Source organism: Tachysurus fulvidraco, chromosome 2 (assembly GCF_022655615.1).
Source record: "Tachysurus fulvidraco isolate hzauxx_2018 chromosome 2, HZAU_PFXX_2.0, whole genome shotgun sequence".
NCBI lineage: Eukaryota > Metazoa > Chordata > Actinopteri > Siluriformes > Bagridae > Tachysurus > Tachysurus fulvidraco.
In genome coordinates this window covers 26,545,949-26,565,148 of record NC_062519.1, presented here as the reverse complement: position 1 = coordinate 26,565,148, position 19,200 = coordinate 26,545,949, and the positions used below count along the sequence as shown (strand labels likewise).

General features: G+C 37.9%; 1 protein-coding gene across 4 annotated transcripts; it reads left to right on the top strand.

Moving 5' to 3' along the window:
- Positions 1-1,312: 1,312 nt before the first annotated feature.
- arhgap45b (Rho GTPase activating protein 45b) lies at positions 1,313-19,049 on the top strand. 4 transcript variants are annotated; one of them, XM_027169770.2, is made up of 23 exons: positions 1,313-1,554; positions 2,774-3,170; positions 6,699-6,842; positions 7,002-7,086; positions 8,128-8,200; positions 8,375-8,432; positions 8,565-8,699; positions 9,081-9,142; positions 9,451-9,561; positions 9,869-9,949; positions 11,415-11,582; positions 11,697-11,834; positions 12,260-12,477; positions 13,096-13,217; positions 13,817-13,915; positions 14,030-14,131; positions 14,495-14,658; positions 14,811-14,999; positions 15,113-15,250; positions 15,607-15,845; positions 16,221-16,458; positions 16,566-16,668; positions 16,766-19,049. In XM_027169770.2, the coding sequence occupies exons 1-23, from the start codon at positions 1,462-1,464 to the stop codon at positions 17,041-17,043; spliced, it is 3,435 nt and encodes a 1,144-aa protein (XP_027025571.1). In that variant the 5' UTR covers positions 1,313-1,461; the 3' UTR covers positions 17,044-19,049. The 4 variants fall into 4 exon arrangements, with proteins under 4 accessions (XP_027025571.1, XP_027025572.1, XP_027025570.1 ...); XM_027169771.2 differs by having other exon boundaries at positions 1,396-1,543; XM_027169769.2 differs by lacking the exon at positions 1,313-1,554 and adding an exon at positions 1,651-2,277 and having other exon boundaries at positions 12,260-12,450.
- Positions 19,050-19,200: the final 151 nt, after the last annotated feature.

The window sequence follows — 19,200 nt, the reverse complement described above, 5'->3', positions numbered from 1 at the left end:
ACCCGTCGCTGTTTGATTGGCTTTGTCTTTCTCGCTAATGTGTTGGGGTCGGCTGCAGTTATATTCCGTTGTATGAAGCAATATGCAACGTGATTATGCAGGTTACCGGTATGTGAGGAAGAAAGTATTCTCATAACAACAGTTTTATGCACAAAACACGGGGAATGTTGTCCCCACCAATGTCAAAATCAAACTTTCGCCATTGTGTGTTTGTAAGAAAAATAATCTCAATGAGACAGATTTGTAACGTTTTTGATGAACTACAGCACTGATGAATTGTCTAATCTGATTTGAAAGAAGGTGTCAATTAATTTCCTGCAACAGCAACTCCTGACAATTATTCCTGCGAAACAAATCACAGGATTGGATACGTGTGCTTGTAATTATTCCTCTAGATGATTTCTCTAGAAACAACTCATCATCAGGGACTTTGTCTTGGGCTCATCTATATAACATAAGACTAGCAATAAACCGGTTTTAAAAAGTGTTGCTGTTTAACAAAGATAAATCAGAATTGACTCCAGCATTAGTGCTTTGTATCAGTAATCTATCTGACAAGGGAGACATGACGTGACATACAGCTAAGTATGGTGACCTATACTCAGAATTCGTTCCCTGCATTAAACCCATCCAAAGTGCACACACACAGCAGTGAACACACACACACCGTAAACACACACCCGGAGCAGTGAGCAGTGTTCAGTGCTTTGCTCAAGGGCACCTCAGTCGTGGTATTGCCAGCCCGAGACTCGAACCCACAACCTTAGAGTTAGGAGTCAAACTCTCTATAACGTGCATGAGAACAGAAAAACTTTGTGACAATAAATAGATAAAAATCATGACATGTCCCTCTGTGATAAATGGAAAATTGTAAATTTCCCCAAATTTTTGTGGTATATATATATAATATTTACAACGCTGTTATAAGAACATCAGTTATAGGATGGTGGATGATTATTGTGATGATTATAACAGCATCCTAGTGCTTTATTCCTTTATCTTGAACATAATCTTGGCAATACTCTGTAAAATGTATATAAATGTAAATAAATTCAATATTATAGATGCCAACAGATTATAAGTTGATTGTTATTAGAAAAGGGGAAAAAACGTGTATTTTTACTAGTGTTTTATTGTTCTTTTTTATACATTACTATTTGTAAATAATGGGATCCTTACCCCAGATTCTGTTTATATACAATTTAGGGGACTCTAAATAGAACAGTATGATTTCAAAGGGGTACAGAAATCATATCTGGCAACCGTGGTTAACTTGTCTTTCAAAGAGAAAGAAAAAAAATCCAGAGCGGATGTGTTTTAGCTGTGATGCAGGAAAGTGAACCTCTGTTAAGAGCAGCACTCTTGAAGCAGTGCACGAGCGAGCAGCAGCATCATTAATAAGGTTAAGAGCTCTGACATGGGGGACTGAGCTGAGACGGAAATTAGTCAAGGTCTAATAAAATGTTCAACAAAAAGAGAAGAGAACTGATAAAAACTCATTCCGTGTCAAAGAAGAGCCGGACCGGAAACTCGTCGCCTCACGGTTCGTCAACAGTAAGTCGTTTATTTTAGTCTCCTGTCACTCAAGCGCATACTAGCCTACTAAACAGTATGGGATACATAGTGCATCACCATAGTTACCAGAGGTGGCGTATTCTGGGATGTAATTAACGTTTCCGACGCCTCAGTACCGTGCGAGATCGTCGCTACTCATTTATCTTTAAATGTTGTAAAACAGAAACGTAGTGGTTTGGATTTGAGTTTCTTTTCGTCTTTTAGTAGTTGATCTGTTTTGTAGAAGTGAAAAAAACTTTACGCTAAATGGTGCTATGGCGTCGTTTGGGGAAAATATTAGCCGCTTAGCTTAGCTTAGCTTAGCACAATATGAAGATTTTTATTATTTTCAAGTAAACGCATCGACTGTAGACTCGAAGGAACAATTTCAATAATATTTAACAATTTTAATCGTATTTAATAATACATATGTATTATTCTGGTGTTTGTTTTAGAACTCAAATGTGAATTTATATGACTATTATTTTCATTTCTGCCGTTAGTGCAAGTACATTTGATGAACTTGACCAGATGGACACACTTTCGTTCTTACGTTTTTGTTATTCCGTTATCTGAAGTAAAAAATAAGTAAAGATGTTAAAAAAAGGAACAGGTTCCAAAGCAAGCTACAGTCCGTATTCAACGGTCCAGAGAGTCAAGAAAGTAGAGAGCAAAACAAAACTGGATCTGTTGCCCAATAAAGCCAATGTGTGGTTAAAACAAGTAGGTGCTTTTATTCAGTGTTTTTTCTTTTTTTTTAACTAACATAATGAAATAATCATTTATTTGTAAGTCATTATTTAAACTCTGGATTGTACACAAATTGGATAGTTTTACCCTTTTATACTCTTATAGGCTGTTTCTTCACATCATCTTTTTATTCAGTGTGTATTTTGTGTGTTAATTTGTGCTGTTTGTAATTTTTTAAAGATGGATTGATACAGAATTGTGCTCCTTTTAGACTTTGCTGTTTTTGCCGTAGAAACGTAAGACTTGAGTGTTGTGTGAGATTTAGGGTGCGACAGGAAGCAGGCCACAGTATTACTCAATAGGTACTTGTGAAATAAGGTCTGTTTACCAACAGCTGTCTTCTGCCATTTGCACAAATGTCTTAAGGTTACAGAACCACAAGTTCCTCAAAACAGTTTTGAGTATAATATTTTTTTTACTGTCTCCACACTTTTAGTTGATCAGTTTTTCTTATTTGCTTTCAACCTAGCTGTCCATTCTTCAAGAGCAGCCTCGAAAAGATGGCTCAGATGCTAGTTCTTCCTCTTCGTCTGCATCATTCTCCACCACCTCAAGTCTTTGCCCATCAGCAGTGGAAGGCTCAGGCACTGCGTCTGGCACACATGGAAAACTGGTGGGTTGTGCGTCACCAGCAGGCACACTGAAGAGGCCTACAACTCTGAGTCGCAATGCCAGCGCCGCGGGCTCCCCGATCCAATCCTGGGTGTTCAGTAAGGGCCAAGGCCGGGCTGCTATCGCCCAGAGCCCTCAGACCGAGGCAGTGGAAATGCCGATAGCTATCGAAGTAGAGGACATTCCCCCACTGCTACGTTCCGTGGCTCGCTTTGCTGAGGCTGTGGAGAAACTCAAAGATGTAGTTCTGGAAGGTAAGATATATGTAAATGATGTGGGTGGTAAAACAGGATGTGGATTACATCTTGTAACTGTCCAAGTTGACAGTTTTTTTTTTTTGTCTTTTTTCACTTGTAACACAAAGTCTTTCTGCATAACCGGTTATTTCTAAGAATGCCGAGCTCATTTAGATTTACATTTATATTTATTGGTAACAAATTGAGTAAGGCAGAGCCGTCTCTTATTCTGCTTATTGGGAGGATTTTTTAAGCAGATGGCACAGAGTTTCTTAAAAGAGCTTTAGGACTGAGTCTGCTATCTTTGGGTAAAAATATCAGCTTACTAATAGAAATAGAGCATAACTGTTTCTAAAGAGGGCACTAAGACCATTTTTACAGTAGAGCTCTTTTATTTGTCATTCTCTGTGTAATTTGAGCTGGAAAGGATGTGGTTTGCTTATCATAATTGTCCATTAATTTCCTTCCTTTACGTGATACGACTCACATATATAAGTTTTCAGTATTTGTGCATGTAAAAACTTTAACATAGGCTATGGCTTGTAGCAATGAACAAAAGCAGAGAGAGACAAATTTAGCATGTGCAAAGGCAAATAATTCAGCAAATAAATAATTAGGCAAAATATCTCATGTTTACTGTGCGATATTACTGCCGTTTTAGTGTAGTTGTTTCTGGCCTTATTATAGTACTGAGCATGTTTGTTTTTGATTAGCTGGATCAGAGGTTCTAGTGAAATAAAAGCAAGCTTAGTAAAGATAGATGTAGTTAACATTTAACTTTTAGTTAATGCTGTTACTGTTGACTTTATAGGCCAGTGTGAAATTCGATCATCATAAGGTTAAGGCTCAACTTGTGAATAAAATTGAATAAATCCGCATTACACCATTCAACCATGACAAGAAAACCACCAACCATATCGTGTAGCTTGTGCCTCAAAAGCAGCTCAGACCCGTCAAGGTACGGACAAAACGCAGCTGAAGGTGTGACACAAGAGCAGTTAACCATAACCGTAACCCTTTTAAATCCTGTAAGGTGCAAGGTTGACCTCCTCAGATCGTCCCTGTTTGTCTATCACATCCGACATACTGTATGTTCAGTCAACTTAAGATAAACAAAACGTGGATCACAATTTGCTGTAGTATAGAAACATAGTGAACAATAGTGGAACAATTGATAATAACTTATCAAGCGATAATTGATAAGTTTTAATAAAAAGGAGAAACCCAATCAGTTTCTTAAGCTGTATTAAAAGTTAGTCCTAGCTGAATATTTTACATAACCTCAGCTTTACCAGCAGAGTTCAAGTAACCTAGCTAACCTTTTTAGCATGTAAGCTAACTGCATTGGTTAGACTTTGATGGTTTACATTTTTATACATACAGATTAATAATCATTTATTGCCTTCCCAGTGTCTGGTTATTGTGTCAGTTTATCATGATGTCGCACTCTAGTCTGTCAGCTTCTTAGCTGTCACCTCTACATCATTTGGTCACACGTTTACCATATTTAGGTTGAAACAAAATGGTGGATTTGGACAAAATGGTGGACTACCATCAGTCCACATTACAGCTTTGTAACAGTTCTTATTTATACATATAACAAAAGATGTTTTGTCCCAGAGTTTGCTTAAGGCAACTCCTCACATGATTGACTGAAGAGGGAAAATGGTGTGGAGGGCTTCAGTCTGAAGGCACCTTGAGTTTCCGTTCGTTACTCTGAGCACAATTTCTGTGGCAAACCACATTCAAACAGGAAGCTGTACTCTCTGTCAGAATCACTCTCAGTCTACATATTCACACCTGCGTACTCATCAGGAAGGCTTACAAGGTTCATGTAAACGAAACTTTAACAGCGCTTCATTCCAACCTTGTTGTTGCTTTTCTTTTGTGTGTGTGTGTGTGTGTGTGTGTGTGTGTGGAAAATGTTAATTAATATAAATGTATTTATATATATAAAATTTTACAAGCATTTACATAAAAAAAAGATGAATCAAAGAATTAGCTTTTGAATGGTTATGTTGCTTTCCTTCATTCCTTTTTGACTAACTTTCTGTTTTTGCCTCAGTGGCTGTGTTGTTTTGACAGATCAGGGGGAAGTATACGCTGCTGCTTTGTGTAGAGAGGAGGAAGTGGCTTTTCGAGGTGTTGCAGCACACTTAAATGTGGTTTAGATCTTGTGTAAAGTGCCTCACACTGTCACTTGAGTGTCCCATGTGCTTCCACTTAATCAACAGTTGTTGGCTATACATGCTGTATGAGGACGTACTCATAGAATGTCCAAATAAAATTAGCCGTGCGTCAGTGCCATTTATTTTAGACCAAGTTAGAACACAGATACATATTTATTATTATATCAGTAGAAAATAGGTAGTCAGCTTCTTTAAAACTTTCCATGTTCTTGCTTTTATTCTTGTTACTCTTTATTACTGGTATTGTGAAAAGCACAAGATGTTTATTCTTTTATAGTGATGAACACGCTGTAGTTTATCCTCTTGACAGTATCATAAAGTGCAGTTTATCGTCCGCTTTGCTTTAGTGACATCATAAATTGTGAAATACGCCCAGATCAGTATCACGTGGCACCAGATATTTGTATTAGAGCATTTCTTTTTACATCAATACATGATGCATTGTGTTGTGGTGTCACATTACTTCATCTTTCATTTTCCCACTCTTACTTCAATTCTGCAAACAGAATTTGAATGCTTTTCCTACACACATCACACATGTATTTATTCAAGTCTGCCTTTTTGTTCACTGTTGGATCTATAGGAGTCACTTCATAACCTCATTCTTGGAATTTATCGCCCTGGAATTTTATCATTGAGAGAAATTGTCAAGTCAAGTTAGCACTTATATAGTCAGAGAGCAGAAGTTTAAAAAACCTTAATATAAAATGAATTGATCAAATCTTCCTTTATTATTAAATTATAACAAAAGAGATCATGGTATAGATATTATTCCAGCTTTCATTCATCTTCACTATCCACTTTATCCTGGTTAGGGTTACAGAGGACCCAGAGTTTATCTGTGCACAGCACGTATCATGGGCAATACACTATTGGGAATACACTCTGGTTGGGACACCACAGATCCAGGGCACACCCATAAACATATATTTACATAGTGTCCACAATCCACGTCCATGTTTTTTGGGAGGACCAGACAGAAAGAAAATGTGAAACACCTCAAAGACATTATTCTAAGCTCAGGATCAGTGATGGGATCTTGGAGCTGTGTGACTGTAGGACAACCTACTGCACCACAATGCTACACTATTAAGAGATTAATAATAAAAAATAAAAAAAAAAGTTTGCTTCCAAACTCTGATCTAAATATTCTCTAATATATCCTTGCTTTTGATCTATTCATTTGTAATATTCAGAGGAAAAAAACAAAACTTTTGCAGAAGTACCCACCCACTGAAATGTAACATAAACATAGTGATTCACAGGTGTAGATGTAAAGCTATGCAGTCACTGTTTATCTGTCTCGTATAAAACGGCTGCTCTCACTTAGTAACATGTGGGTTTGGTTTTTTTCCAGACAAACGGGAGAACCGACGTCCATTGGCCCACGAGTGTCTGGGTGAGGTGCTGCGGATTCTGCGTCAAATCATCAACATGTACCCACTCCTCAACACAGTGGAGACTCTCACCGCCGCCGGCAAACTCATCTCCCAGGTCAAAGGTCAGATGAAATTTTAGTCATTAGAATTCAGAGCCAGCCGGTGAAATATGATTATTATTATTGAAATAATTTCAGCCGTTACAAATGCACAGGGTATTATCGGAAGATTTTTTTCTTTTTAATCTCTGTAATATCTCTAAGATATTGGTTTATCTTCAGGCTTTCATTATGAAGTCTGCAATGAAACAGACAAAAAGGACTTTGAGAAAGCCATCGAGACCATTGCAGTAGCTTTCAGCAACAAGTAAGTCATCTGTTTGTCAAGACTTTCACATTTAATCTAATACTTAAATCTTATCAAGGGGGCTTTGAAATGTATTCCCTTTTCAATTTGGAAGGATGTTTTGGAGTAAGATTAGCTGTGTGAGGATTCCACTGTGGTGTGAAAATGGAAATAAACGCATTTTCATTGTACAAACACACTGCACTTTTTAGCAGTATGAGTAAAAGTGTGTACTGTATATGTCGAAAAAAGGATGATTTCACTGATACAGGTTGTAGCTCTAGTGCCATAACAGGAAGTGGAGTCGTGGCTTTCTTCTGTTTCTCAGCAATTGGCCCACAAAAAAAAATGTAAAAAAAAAATCAGATGTTTGATTATTATCACTGCATCAGTTGCTGTTTGTAAATCACTTCCTCATCACTTATTTTCTATTATGATATCCATTATTATAACACAATGCTATTTTATCTGTAACATAGATAGATCTGTATTCAGTGACTCAGAAATGTTATTATTATTATTATTATTATTATTAGTAGTAGTAGTAGTAGTAGTAGTAGTAGTATTGTTATTATGTACAGTGCTGTACAGTGTGATATAATAATAATAATAATAATAATAATAATAATAATAATAATAATACAATTATAATAGCCAGTATTGTACATTGTGAAAAAAATTATACTACAACAACAACTACTACTACTACTACTACTACTAATAATAATAATAATAACAATAACAACAATAATAACAATAATGTTTATTATTGTTATTATTGTTGTTATTATTATTATTATTATTATTTTATTAGCCGGTGCTGTACAGTGTGATAAAATGAAATCAGCCAAATAAGAACTATTTTGATTGAACTTTACAACCGTTTCACACATTGTTACACTTTTAGTCATATTTGTCATTTTGGCCTACAAATAAAATTACAAGATTACTCATAATGCCATGAAACCCTTTTGTTTCGGATCAGAAAATTGGTGGTGTATGGAGCACACAGAGCAATGTATATGTTTATATTCTCCCCTCACTATATTTCCTCTTACTCAGTGTCTCAGAGTTGTTAATGGGAGAGGTTGACAGCAGCACTCTTCTATCAGTACTACCCACAGAGAAGAGCAAGGTAGGTGTGTGTGTGTGTGTGTGTGTGTGTGTGTGTGTGTGTGTGTGTGTGTGTGTGTGTGTGTGTGTGTGTGTGTGTGTGTGTGTGTGTGTGTGTGTGTGTGTGTGAGCATAGGAAGAAAATGTAACTGAACTTTCTGGAAAGTATGGTTGTAATTTCTCTTTGTGTTGCCAGTCTATGGAGAACCTGTACAGAATCTCTGGTATGGAGACTTCACACGACTCTGAATTGGGTATTATTTTAACTTCAGTTCCCTTTTCAATATAAGCATGACTATATGTGATTGTTTAGACTGAAACTCTGTGTGTGTGTGTGTGTGTGTGTGTGTGTGTGTGTGTGTGTGTGTGTGTGTGTGTGTGTACAGCAATGAGAGCTGAGGAGGTCGACATCCTTCTGCAGCGCAGTGAAGGTGGAGTTGACTCTGCGTTAACGTATGCTAAGGCCATCTCCAAGTACATAAAGGACCTTATTGGCTACGTGGAGAAACGCATCTCTTTTGGTAAGATGTGAATGTTTCAGTTTAATATCATGTGGCATATATATATATATATATATCGAGTCTGGTTCTTCCCTTTGACTCTGGTTCCTCTCAAGGTTTCTTCCTTACCATCTAAGGGAGTTTTTCCTTGCCACTGCTCCCTGAGTCACCTCAGACTTGCTCATCGGGGATAAATACATACACACTGTGAACTAAATATATCTAATATTAATCTTGAATTTTTTATTCTATTCATCTTTATATTATTCTTTATAATAACCTTTTGTTCTATGTTTATGTTCTGTAAAGCTGCTTTGAGACAATGTCAATTGTAAAAAGAGCTATACAAATAAACTTGAATTGAATATAATTACTTTACATATTATATGTTTTGTATTGCAGAGGTGGAATTTTCCAAAGGCCTCCAAAGGGTTTATCAGACATGCAAGCAAACAATCACACAGGTAAGCTAAAGTCTTTATTTAAGGATTTAAGTACAGGCTTTTGTGAGAAAATAATCAGCAACAGTTGATTAGCAAAGGTGAGGCGATGCAGCCTAAGAAAAATTGGAGTGTTAGTATCTCAAGGTTTTTATTTTCCCATAAAAACATTCTTTATATTTCCTTTTTCTTGTCTTTTTCTCAGTATTAAAGAAAATGAGTTAACACCAACCGACCAGTTGGAATCATTCATTCAGTGTCATTGTAGTATAAAATAAACTGACTCAAACTGGTATTTGACTCTTTATTACTCTTATTTTTTCATCTCCCAGCCACACATGCCTTTCTTCTCCATATATTCTCTGGCACTGGAGCAGGACCTGGAGCAGAGTTCAGCAATACAGCAAGCTGCAAACACTCTGTACAGCCAGACCTTCATACAGGTACACAGCTGAAACATTTGCTTGTGATTTTTATTTTAAAAAATGCTAAATTTAATATTTGTGCTATTCTAGGCATTGGATTAACAAAACACTCCCATTATTAAAGCATATTAATCAACACCTTTAAAGGTGGACACCTAGAAGATGACTGATGATTTTCTGTGTGTGTGTGTGTGTGTGTGTGTGTGTGTGTGTGTGTGTGTGTGTGTGTGTGTGTGTGTGTGTGTGTGTGTGTGTGTGTGTGTGTGAGATGAATATTGAGCAAAGGATGACATTTATGCTTGTTTGTAAACTGTTCTGTTTACAGCCTCTGATGCAGAGAAAGCAGGAGCATGAGAAGAAACGAAAAGAGCTGAAGGAACAGTGGCTCAAAGCCAAGAGAAAGCTGGTGAGACCTGTGGTATTATCATCTTATTATCGTCCGGCCACTGCAAGTTCCCCAGAAGATCTGATTATCTAATTCTGATGCTGTTCTACTATTTGGCAAAGAAATTGAATATGACTGACTGGTGAATGCTGTTCACCCAACTATGACAGCCATAACATTTAAACCACTGACAGGTGAAGTAAATAACATCTGTCTGTCATGGCTAGGGATGTTTTAGCATTTGAAAAGTCAGTTCTCAAAGTTGATGTTTTAGAAGCAGGAAAATTTGGAAAGTAAGGATCTGAGTGAAAAGGGGCCAAGATGATACAGTAGCTGGACAACTGGGTCACAGCGTTTCCACACTGGCAGGTCTTGAGGGGTGTTCCTGGTATGCCTGGGTTAGTATTATTAAAAGTGTTCCAAGGAAAGTCAACACAGTGTTCATGGGCACCAAAGGCTCAGATTGCTGCATTTGGGGCTTTTGTAGCTGCCGACTTGTGAGAGCATTTACTGTATGCTGTTCTCTGTGTACCACTTGAAGTCCCTACATTGGGCATGTGAGCATCAAAATTGGAGCACATGTAGCAATGGAAGAAGTTGGTCTGGTCTGAGGAATCACATTTTTGATTGATTTTGCTCAAAAGAAGAATATGAGATTATCACAAACACTAATTTACTAATATTTATATTTAACTGTGTTTATACATCTTAGAACATGGCACCTTTTGTTTGACCCTGCCATGTCTCGCAACCTAGCTTGCAGTTCACCTCCTAACCCTAGAACAGGAGACTGAAGGGAGAAACCACCAAAACAAGTGACAACAAAACGAAGCTGCAGTATAAGCAAGAATGCTTGAGAAAGAAGCTGTTTTGTGATGTCACCAGCTGCTTGACGCGTTTTTGCAAGCAAAGGATGTGCAACCAAACACTAAATGTTATTTACTTAAAATTACTTTGACTCTCTGTTCCAATACATTAGCTCACCAAAAAAGTTGGATGGTATGCCATCATGCCAACAGAGATGTCATGTACTAAATTGTTTAAAATGTCTCGGTGTAAATATCAGGAAATTAATGCTGACTTTCTGATCATATCATACCCATCTTTTGATCTGAAACAAAGAATGTCTTGCATAAATAGCAATAGTTGTTGCAATGCTTTCAGAGAGGAATGTACAGTATATTTGTTATATTATTCAGTGGAACAAAATCATTTACTTTGTATTTTAGTGTCAGCTCTCAGTCTCAGTTATGTGCAGTTATCTCCAGTATGTTCCAACACATCCTCTCAGGTATGATACAGCTTCACTAAAGGTGGATTGGGGCATTTCTGATTTGCGTATCAGAATCTAGATTACATAGTAACAGTAAACCTGTAGGTGCTGTTTTCTGTTGTTTGTCTATACTTTGACAAGCTGTGTCAGACTAAGACACAACTTTATGGGCTTTGATTTGATTGTGCTTTAAATGGGATCACATTTTTGCAGTTGGAGTCTGAGGCTAATTTGCGGCGGGCTAAGCAGGTCTATGTCACCCGCTATGAGGAATATGAGAAGGCCAAGATGGCAGCTAGCAGAGCAGAGGAGGAGGGCAGCAGCTCCACGGCCAAAGCAGTGGATAAGAAAAAGCGTCTAGAGGAAGAGGCTCGCAATAAGGTTTGCTTTATGTACAACGCACACGAGGCTGTAGTGTCACTATATAAAACAGTAACATTAATGCAGTAGTTAATATGATGAAAAACATCAGCCTGCCTGTCTCCCACATTTCAGGCAGAGGAAGCGGAGGCCACATACCGTGTGTGTGTTGCAGACGCCACACAGCAGCAGCAGGAGCTGGAGCACACAAAGGTTACAGTGCTGAGACAGATCCAGGAGGTCATCAAGCAAAGTGACCAGACCCTCCGCTCTGTGAGTGTCCACCTGTAGGGTTTGTCTAATAATTATGATATAAAAAAGATTTGCAAAATATTTCAAACATAAGCCAAATACTTACCATGTATACAAGTCTGCTAACAGGGTTAATATAACTTTAGCCTAAATGTCACCTATTAGTTGCAAGTTGAGATTAACAAACTTGAAAGGTTTTACTCTGTAAAATGTTAGCAAGACAGGTCAACATACCTTACAGTACCTTGTATGTCCTGGTCACTATATAGTACTCTAGTTTTGTTTTTTTATAATAATTACTGAATTATGTAGTATCTTATCTAGTGTATTAACTGTATATTATCTAAGGTATACTTGAAAGCAGTGAGTCTACAAATAAAGCATGAAATAATTATTTTTCAGTTTTATTTGTAAAGTGCTATGATTAATTTCTCCTATGTCTCCAGGCCACTATTTCCTACTACCAGATCATGCATATGCAGACAGTGGGGCTGCCTGTGCACTACCAGACACTGTGTGAGAGCAGTAAGCTGTACGATCCAGGACAGCAGTACGCCACACATGTCAAAGAGCTGCAGATGAGTGAGGAGCCTGAGGTCCATTACACCTTTGAGCCCTACTGTGCCTCCAGCAGCCAGTGCGTGTCACACACAGGGTTCAAGCAGTAAAGTCAAACCTACTTTCACACTGTTATCACATTAGCTGCAGAACTAAAACTCAAAACTAAAAGTTAAAAGCTAGCAAGCAACATAGTACATAGTACTTTGACAGTTTAATTTGCTTTTACGTGGATATCATAAAATATTTGTAGCTATACAAATGAGTATATTTATGGTCAGAAAAGATGTTCTAAGACTATTTTATTGAAAGATACTTAGTCTTCAAAACCATATTTAATGTGTATTGTATATTGTGTATTGTATTCTTTTTCCACATACATTAATAGTTTAAATGACCTGTATGGGAGACTTTATTTAGTGTTTAAGGTGTTAGACTACTGACCGGAGGGTTATGAGTTCGAATCCCACGTCCACCAAGCTGACACTGCTGGGCCCCTGAGCAAGGCCCTTAACCCTCAATTGCTCAGTTGTATAAATTGAAATAAAATAATGTAAGTCACTCTGGATATAAGGGTGTACATGAAATGTAAATGTAAATGTGGGCCAACAAGGAAGTCATAACAGAAGATGACATGTAAAATTAAAAAATACAAAAATAGTTTGAAAGCGTACTAGCATGTGAACTGGTGTGATAGACTGTATATTTTTGGTTTTGACTATAGTCAGGCAGCCAGAGTGCGCAGTGACAGCTCCAATACTGATGCTGCGAGCAGCTCTGAGGGGACAGTCACAGCTGGAGACACAGACGATCCCGCAACTGCTCAGAAAGAGGAGCAGAGGAAAGGTATGTGCAGTTTAAGGCAACGTTGAGATTACAATTCCTGGATTATTCATTTAGCTGTGCATTACAACTGCTTAATAATCATCAAATGTAGTGTGTATGTAACTGATTATATCTGTGGAGAAAAAATGTGCCTCGAATACTTCATTCATTAGTGTACCAACAAAATAACTTTTCTCCCCTACCAGTGATTTTAAAATTGGGTTTGTTTCTATAACTTACTCATGCAGTAGACCTCAGCACAAAGTGTGATAATAAAAGAGCTTAATTTATGTATACTTTTGCGGTAACAACACCTTCTTCACAAAATGTTAGCTCTTCAGGCAAATAGGCTAATACTGTAGTTAATGTGGCCTTTTTTCAGCTGGTGGGAGTTTTGAAACCATTTATACAGTGTTTTATATATATATATTCTTCCCCACTGTATTTATGTCTAGTGTCATGATATACTCTGATGACATTTTATTATACTAGGCTTCTTGAACACACTTGATGAACTAAAACTAAATAAAGACTATGACTGAAAAAAGAGCATCTCATTCTTTTTCACTGATATCTCATAGCACATGAGGTATAATCTGTTATGCTTGTCACTCCCTCAGCACGTGGTCACATGACTCACAAATCCTGGGGCTCCACCGTGAGTGACTCAGACATTGTTGTCGGAGGAAATGACCTTGGGTCCCCCACCAACAGTGCAGGTAAACACAGATTTCAGGTTTTGACACTTTTCAGTTTACTTAACAGACAACAAAAGACACAGATGCAACATTTGGAGTATAAGATTGTGCTCACACACTGTGATCTCACTGTAGGTGACATCAGTAAAATCGCCCGAACATCGTCCACAGGAACTATGTCATCAAACGAGGACGCCGATGAAAAAGATGGGGGCATGGCCAACTTTGAATCTTCCAGTAAGACTGAATATTATGGCAGTTGTAATGATTTTTTTATTTTGTAATTTTTCTAGTATTACACATGTATGATGTATAGAGAGACTCCTGGATTGATTGCTGTTGTGTGTATCACAAAGGATTGTAATCCTGAAGGGTGAATTTGGGTTAAACACATTCATGGTGCTGCAGAAATGTCCTCTCATGCATCTGTGATCTCAACCACACGATATCTTGTATATATAATATTAATAGTACATTGTATTTGAGACTAATCATTCAGCATACTACAAAGTGATGTATTTTTGTCTAAAGTATTATCATAGTTATAGTCTAACCCAAAATGTATTTAGTTCTGACCATCTTTGTCACATTTTCTTCCAGATATAAATGGCATCGAGCCTGATATTGTGGTGCCGACTGGGCCGTTTAGAAGTGTGGGCCTATCCAGAGCTGCACAAACCCACCGCCTGCGCAAACTTCGCTCTCCAGCAAAATGCCGGCAGTGTGACAGCTATGTGTACTTCCAGGGGGCAGAATGTGAGGAGGTAAGGATAGGGTGTTTAGCTGAACAGATCTTCCTAGGCAATCTATTATTTTCTCTTCTACATAAAGCGGTAGAAAATGAGTGAGTGAGTTGATTATAGTTGATTATGCACACAAGTAATTAGTGTTTTGCTTGCGCTTTGACATTTTGCAGTGTTTCCTGGCTTGCCATAAACGCTGTTTGGAGACTCTGGCCATCCAGTGTGGACATAAGAAACTGCAGGGCCGCCTCCAGCTCTTCGGACAGGATTTCTCCCAGGTGTCCAGCAGCAGCTCTGATGGAATTCCTTTCATCATCAAGAAGTGCACATGTGAAATTGAAAGGAGAGCACTTAGGATGAAGGTGAGACCCAAATCGGTGATAGGGCTTTTGTAACTGATTAATTAATTGTACAGTTTACAAAAAGTTCCTGCTAAATCTTCCCTTCTTCCTCCCTCATTTTTCCCCCAATACAGGGCATCTACCGGGTGAACGGGGTGAAAACCAGGGTGGAGAAATTGTGCCAGGCTTTTGAAAATGGCAAGGAGCTTGTGGAGCTGTCTCAATCCTCTCCACATGACATCAGCAACGTGCTTAAGCTCTATCTGAGACAGGTTGATTTGTTATTTTTATCACACTAATTTTACACTCACCTAAGCTTGTAAGTTTACTTTCGTAATTATGGACCCGAAGATTTCTGTCATTATCAGGTTGATTGCTTTAAAAATTCATTTTAAATTTTAATTCCTTCTACAAAATTTTGTCACATAAAGAACAAATAACTATAAGGCCAAGGAGTAACTTGTGTCTTATTTTAAACAAAGACCAGAACAGATAATTCTATATATTAATATAATTCTCAAATATTAAGTATGGATTTTCTCTCTGCTTTATTATCATTATTACATGTAATATAATTATATACATAAACACTGAAATATAATAATTCATATTTTGTACTTCTGTCCAGCTTCCAGAGCCTATCATGCCTTTCCGCCTGTATAACAGTCTAATGGGCCTTGCAAAGGAAAGCCTGGCCTTGGTGGGACCTGAGGGGCCCGAGGCTGGGAAAGGACCTGATCTGGTTGATCTGGGTCCAGAGACAGACCCTAAACTTCTGAACCTTGTGGACAGACTAAAGGAGCTCCTCACTGAGCTGCCCAAATTGAACATGACCACACTGCGCTACATTGCGCGCCATCTCCGCAGGTAATATACTCTATAGATATATATATATATAAATGCTCAAAAAAGTGTTATCCTCTGTGTCACAATCGTGCCACAAGCTAAATCTGCAATCATGCCACAAGTAAAATATACTACTTATTTATGATATTCTGAAACACTTCAAAATGTGTTGCAGGGTCGAAGTGTATAAACAGTTTACTTTGTGATATTATAAAGAGTTTAGTGTCTGTAGAGATGAGACTGAAAGTCTGAAGCAAGAAGTTACATCTTTGTGTACATTTGAACCTATCCTCATTGTCATACTTACTGTATGTGAAAATCTGCTGTAACCTCTAGATGTAACATGTAACAAGCTCAATGATTTTTTTTAAATAATTCATATTATTCACTTTGTAGGATTGCTGAGCTGGAAGAGGACAATAAGATGAGCCCCAGTAATCTGGGCATTGTGTTTGGGCCATCATTGATGCGGCCCCGGCCCTCAGGGGCCACAGTGTCCCTATCTTCTCTGGTGGATTACCCTTATCAGGCCCGCATTGTGGAGACACTCATTGTATTTTACTCCACTATCTTCCCTTCTCAGTCAAATCGTACAGGAGGTGTCTGTACGGTTCACTCGCCATCACTGCAGCAGGTGTGTGCAAGAAGCACCACTGATATTTATCTCTAAAATAAGACCCATACAAAAGCAACACTGACATCCAATGAAAGCGCACTTGAATTTGTGATGTTCCTTTGCAGGAGAGCAGTATTGATGGGGAGGACTCGGGTACAAATGACGATGAAACAGATCACCCTGAAGAACATGGAGGAACCGAGGCAGACAAGATAAATGTGGGACGAGGTGAGGTATTTAGGATGAATTTCTGAATTTCACATTGTAACAAATCCTTATTGTTCATCTCCTGAGGTGTTTTTCTCCTTATGTTGTTTTCCATTAGAGGGCTCCACAGGCACACTGGGATCCATGGAGCATAGTCTGGATTCTGACTCAGAGCTGGAGGAGGAAGGAGGTGAGACTGAAGAACAGACACTCTCCACTATCAATAATGAGGATCCTGAAGTAACCCCTCCCACTGCAGAGGTCCAGAATCACTTGGGTTCAGACAGCGAACCTCCTGCATTGCCTGAGAGTGAGCCTCCTGAGCTTGAGAGTCCAGATGTAATACCAACGAGCTCGTTTGCACAGCTCAGCATCAACCAGTCTGACAATAATTAGCCACAGAGATGTGTGGCACAACTCGTGAACTTTAAGCATGTTTCCACCACAGAAACTAGTTCCTGGGCCTTAGTTTCAGAAATCTGCTTCGGAGTCAGTACTTTTCTGCCAACCAGGAACTTTACAAGATATCTGATATAATTACAGCTTAATATTATTTTTACAGTTTAGCTAACAAGCTTGTTTTATATCAGATGTTACATGCAGGATGACAGGCACATTTCCATGATGCTTTGTTTTAACATGTGTGGTGAGTCAAACATATCGTGGCTTGCTTATGGTTACAATACAGGCTTGAAATTAAAATTGCACTTCGTCCCTGCTTTACTGCTGCTGGTTTGAAACTCTAATATTAACCCTGCATTCACACTGGCACTGAGGCGACATGACAAAGCAGCTTGAGGTAATTCATTTACAATGAGAGTTGATTTAGCATGACGGGAAGTGAAGCAACCACAACGCAAAGTGTGAAGGTGATCAAAATGAAAAAGTTTGTCGAAGAATAAATGAATATTAAAATTCAGAAGCAAATCTGAAGCAAAAATACTGTGGCTACTAATGTGTGTGTGGCTATTAAAGAATAGTGGCACATACTCAGTCTACACCATTATCCTGTGTGCGTACAGCCTTGTGTTTGATGCACCAACATAGAACAGTGAGTGATTTCAACTAACCAGACAGAAAAATGTAAAGAAAAATCCACCCTGATGAAACATATGAAATGTCTTTATATAGAAATATTTATATGATCAGTGATTCTGGTGCTCATCTGTCGGATGGGGCTCTGATCAGCTAGATGACACTGAGTGACCGCAGAGACGCAACTCAGATAGTTAGTGCTCTAAAAGATGACAAGTAAAATGGTGTTGACTGAGGGAATAACTGATCTGTATGAGCAGAGTGTATTAGTGAGCAGATGAAGGAGATGCACAGACTAACACCATGCTGTATCACTCTGTTTAGATAGCCCCATTATCAGCAGCTAGTTGCACAGCAGTTTTGCTAATCTAGGAAAAAATTATATTGATTATAAATAATTGTATGCAAGTGATCCAGGGTGGATTTTTTTTTTTACTATCGGAGAAACAAACATTTATGTATAATCTGATACTAATACACAATGATTATCTGCATGCATGTAGTTTATACTCAACCACTTCCCTTCCTTATTTTTATTTTATTTTTAGGGTAATACATAATTTATTTATTTTTATTTTTGTAAAATTGAAGATCTTTTTATGATTTGTTTCGACTGTTGTTTCATAGATCTGTATGTAGTTTGTGCTGCCAGACTGTGTCAGACAGATGTTATCAGGGAAACGATGGCAACTAGCAAGCTACATGACGCTAAAGTCTTGCTGCCAGTGTGAATGCAGTATAAATTCCACCCTCCTTGTTCACGGTTTTGCTGTAGTTTAGCTGAAGACCTTCACCATGGCATAACATTCGCTGGAGTTGATAACAGATACTTTTTTATGAGCAGTCCAGAAGTCTTTTAACTGGATCAAAACCTGTCAAAGCAGAGCCAGATTATTTGGGTTCATTTGTCTTTTTTTTCTCAGAAATAATGCGGTGTTCAGATATTAAACACCACATGAACATGATATGCTTTCAGTGTGTCACTTTTATCCATGTAAATTTCCTTCTTTTCCTGTTTGTCAGTGTACTGTGTGTTGTCCAGGTTTATCACACATCCATCTAGAATGGTAATGAACATGGATATTTAACTGAGTGTAATGTTGTAAGTAAAACGCATTATTCATTACTGTTCTTTACAAACGAGTGAAATCTCTTGCAGATCAACAGAAACTGTCATTTCTGATATTGTATTAAGAGCATGTGCAGTGTATGTGGCATCATCATTATTACTTATTTACACCGTCATTGTTTAATCCATAACATTTTCGCTTGACTAAAATATTAATTTGTTCTTCTTTTACATTTGTCATGTAAGTTCTTACATTGTGACGTTGGGATGGAAAAAAAATAAATAACTCATGATTTCACTAAGCATGTCATGCTGTTGTATAACACACAGTCAGATGCAGAATTATTGGCACCCTGATTATATAACAAAATTAAACTGGAGTATATTACTTGCAGTTTAATTTTTTGTTACTTTACTGTTCGCTCAGTATTTTAAAATATAGGACTTGA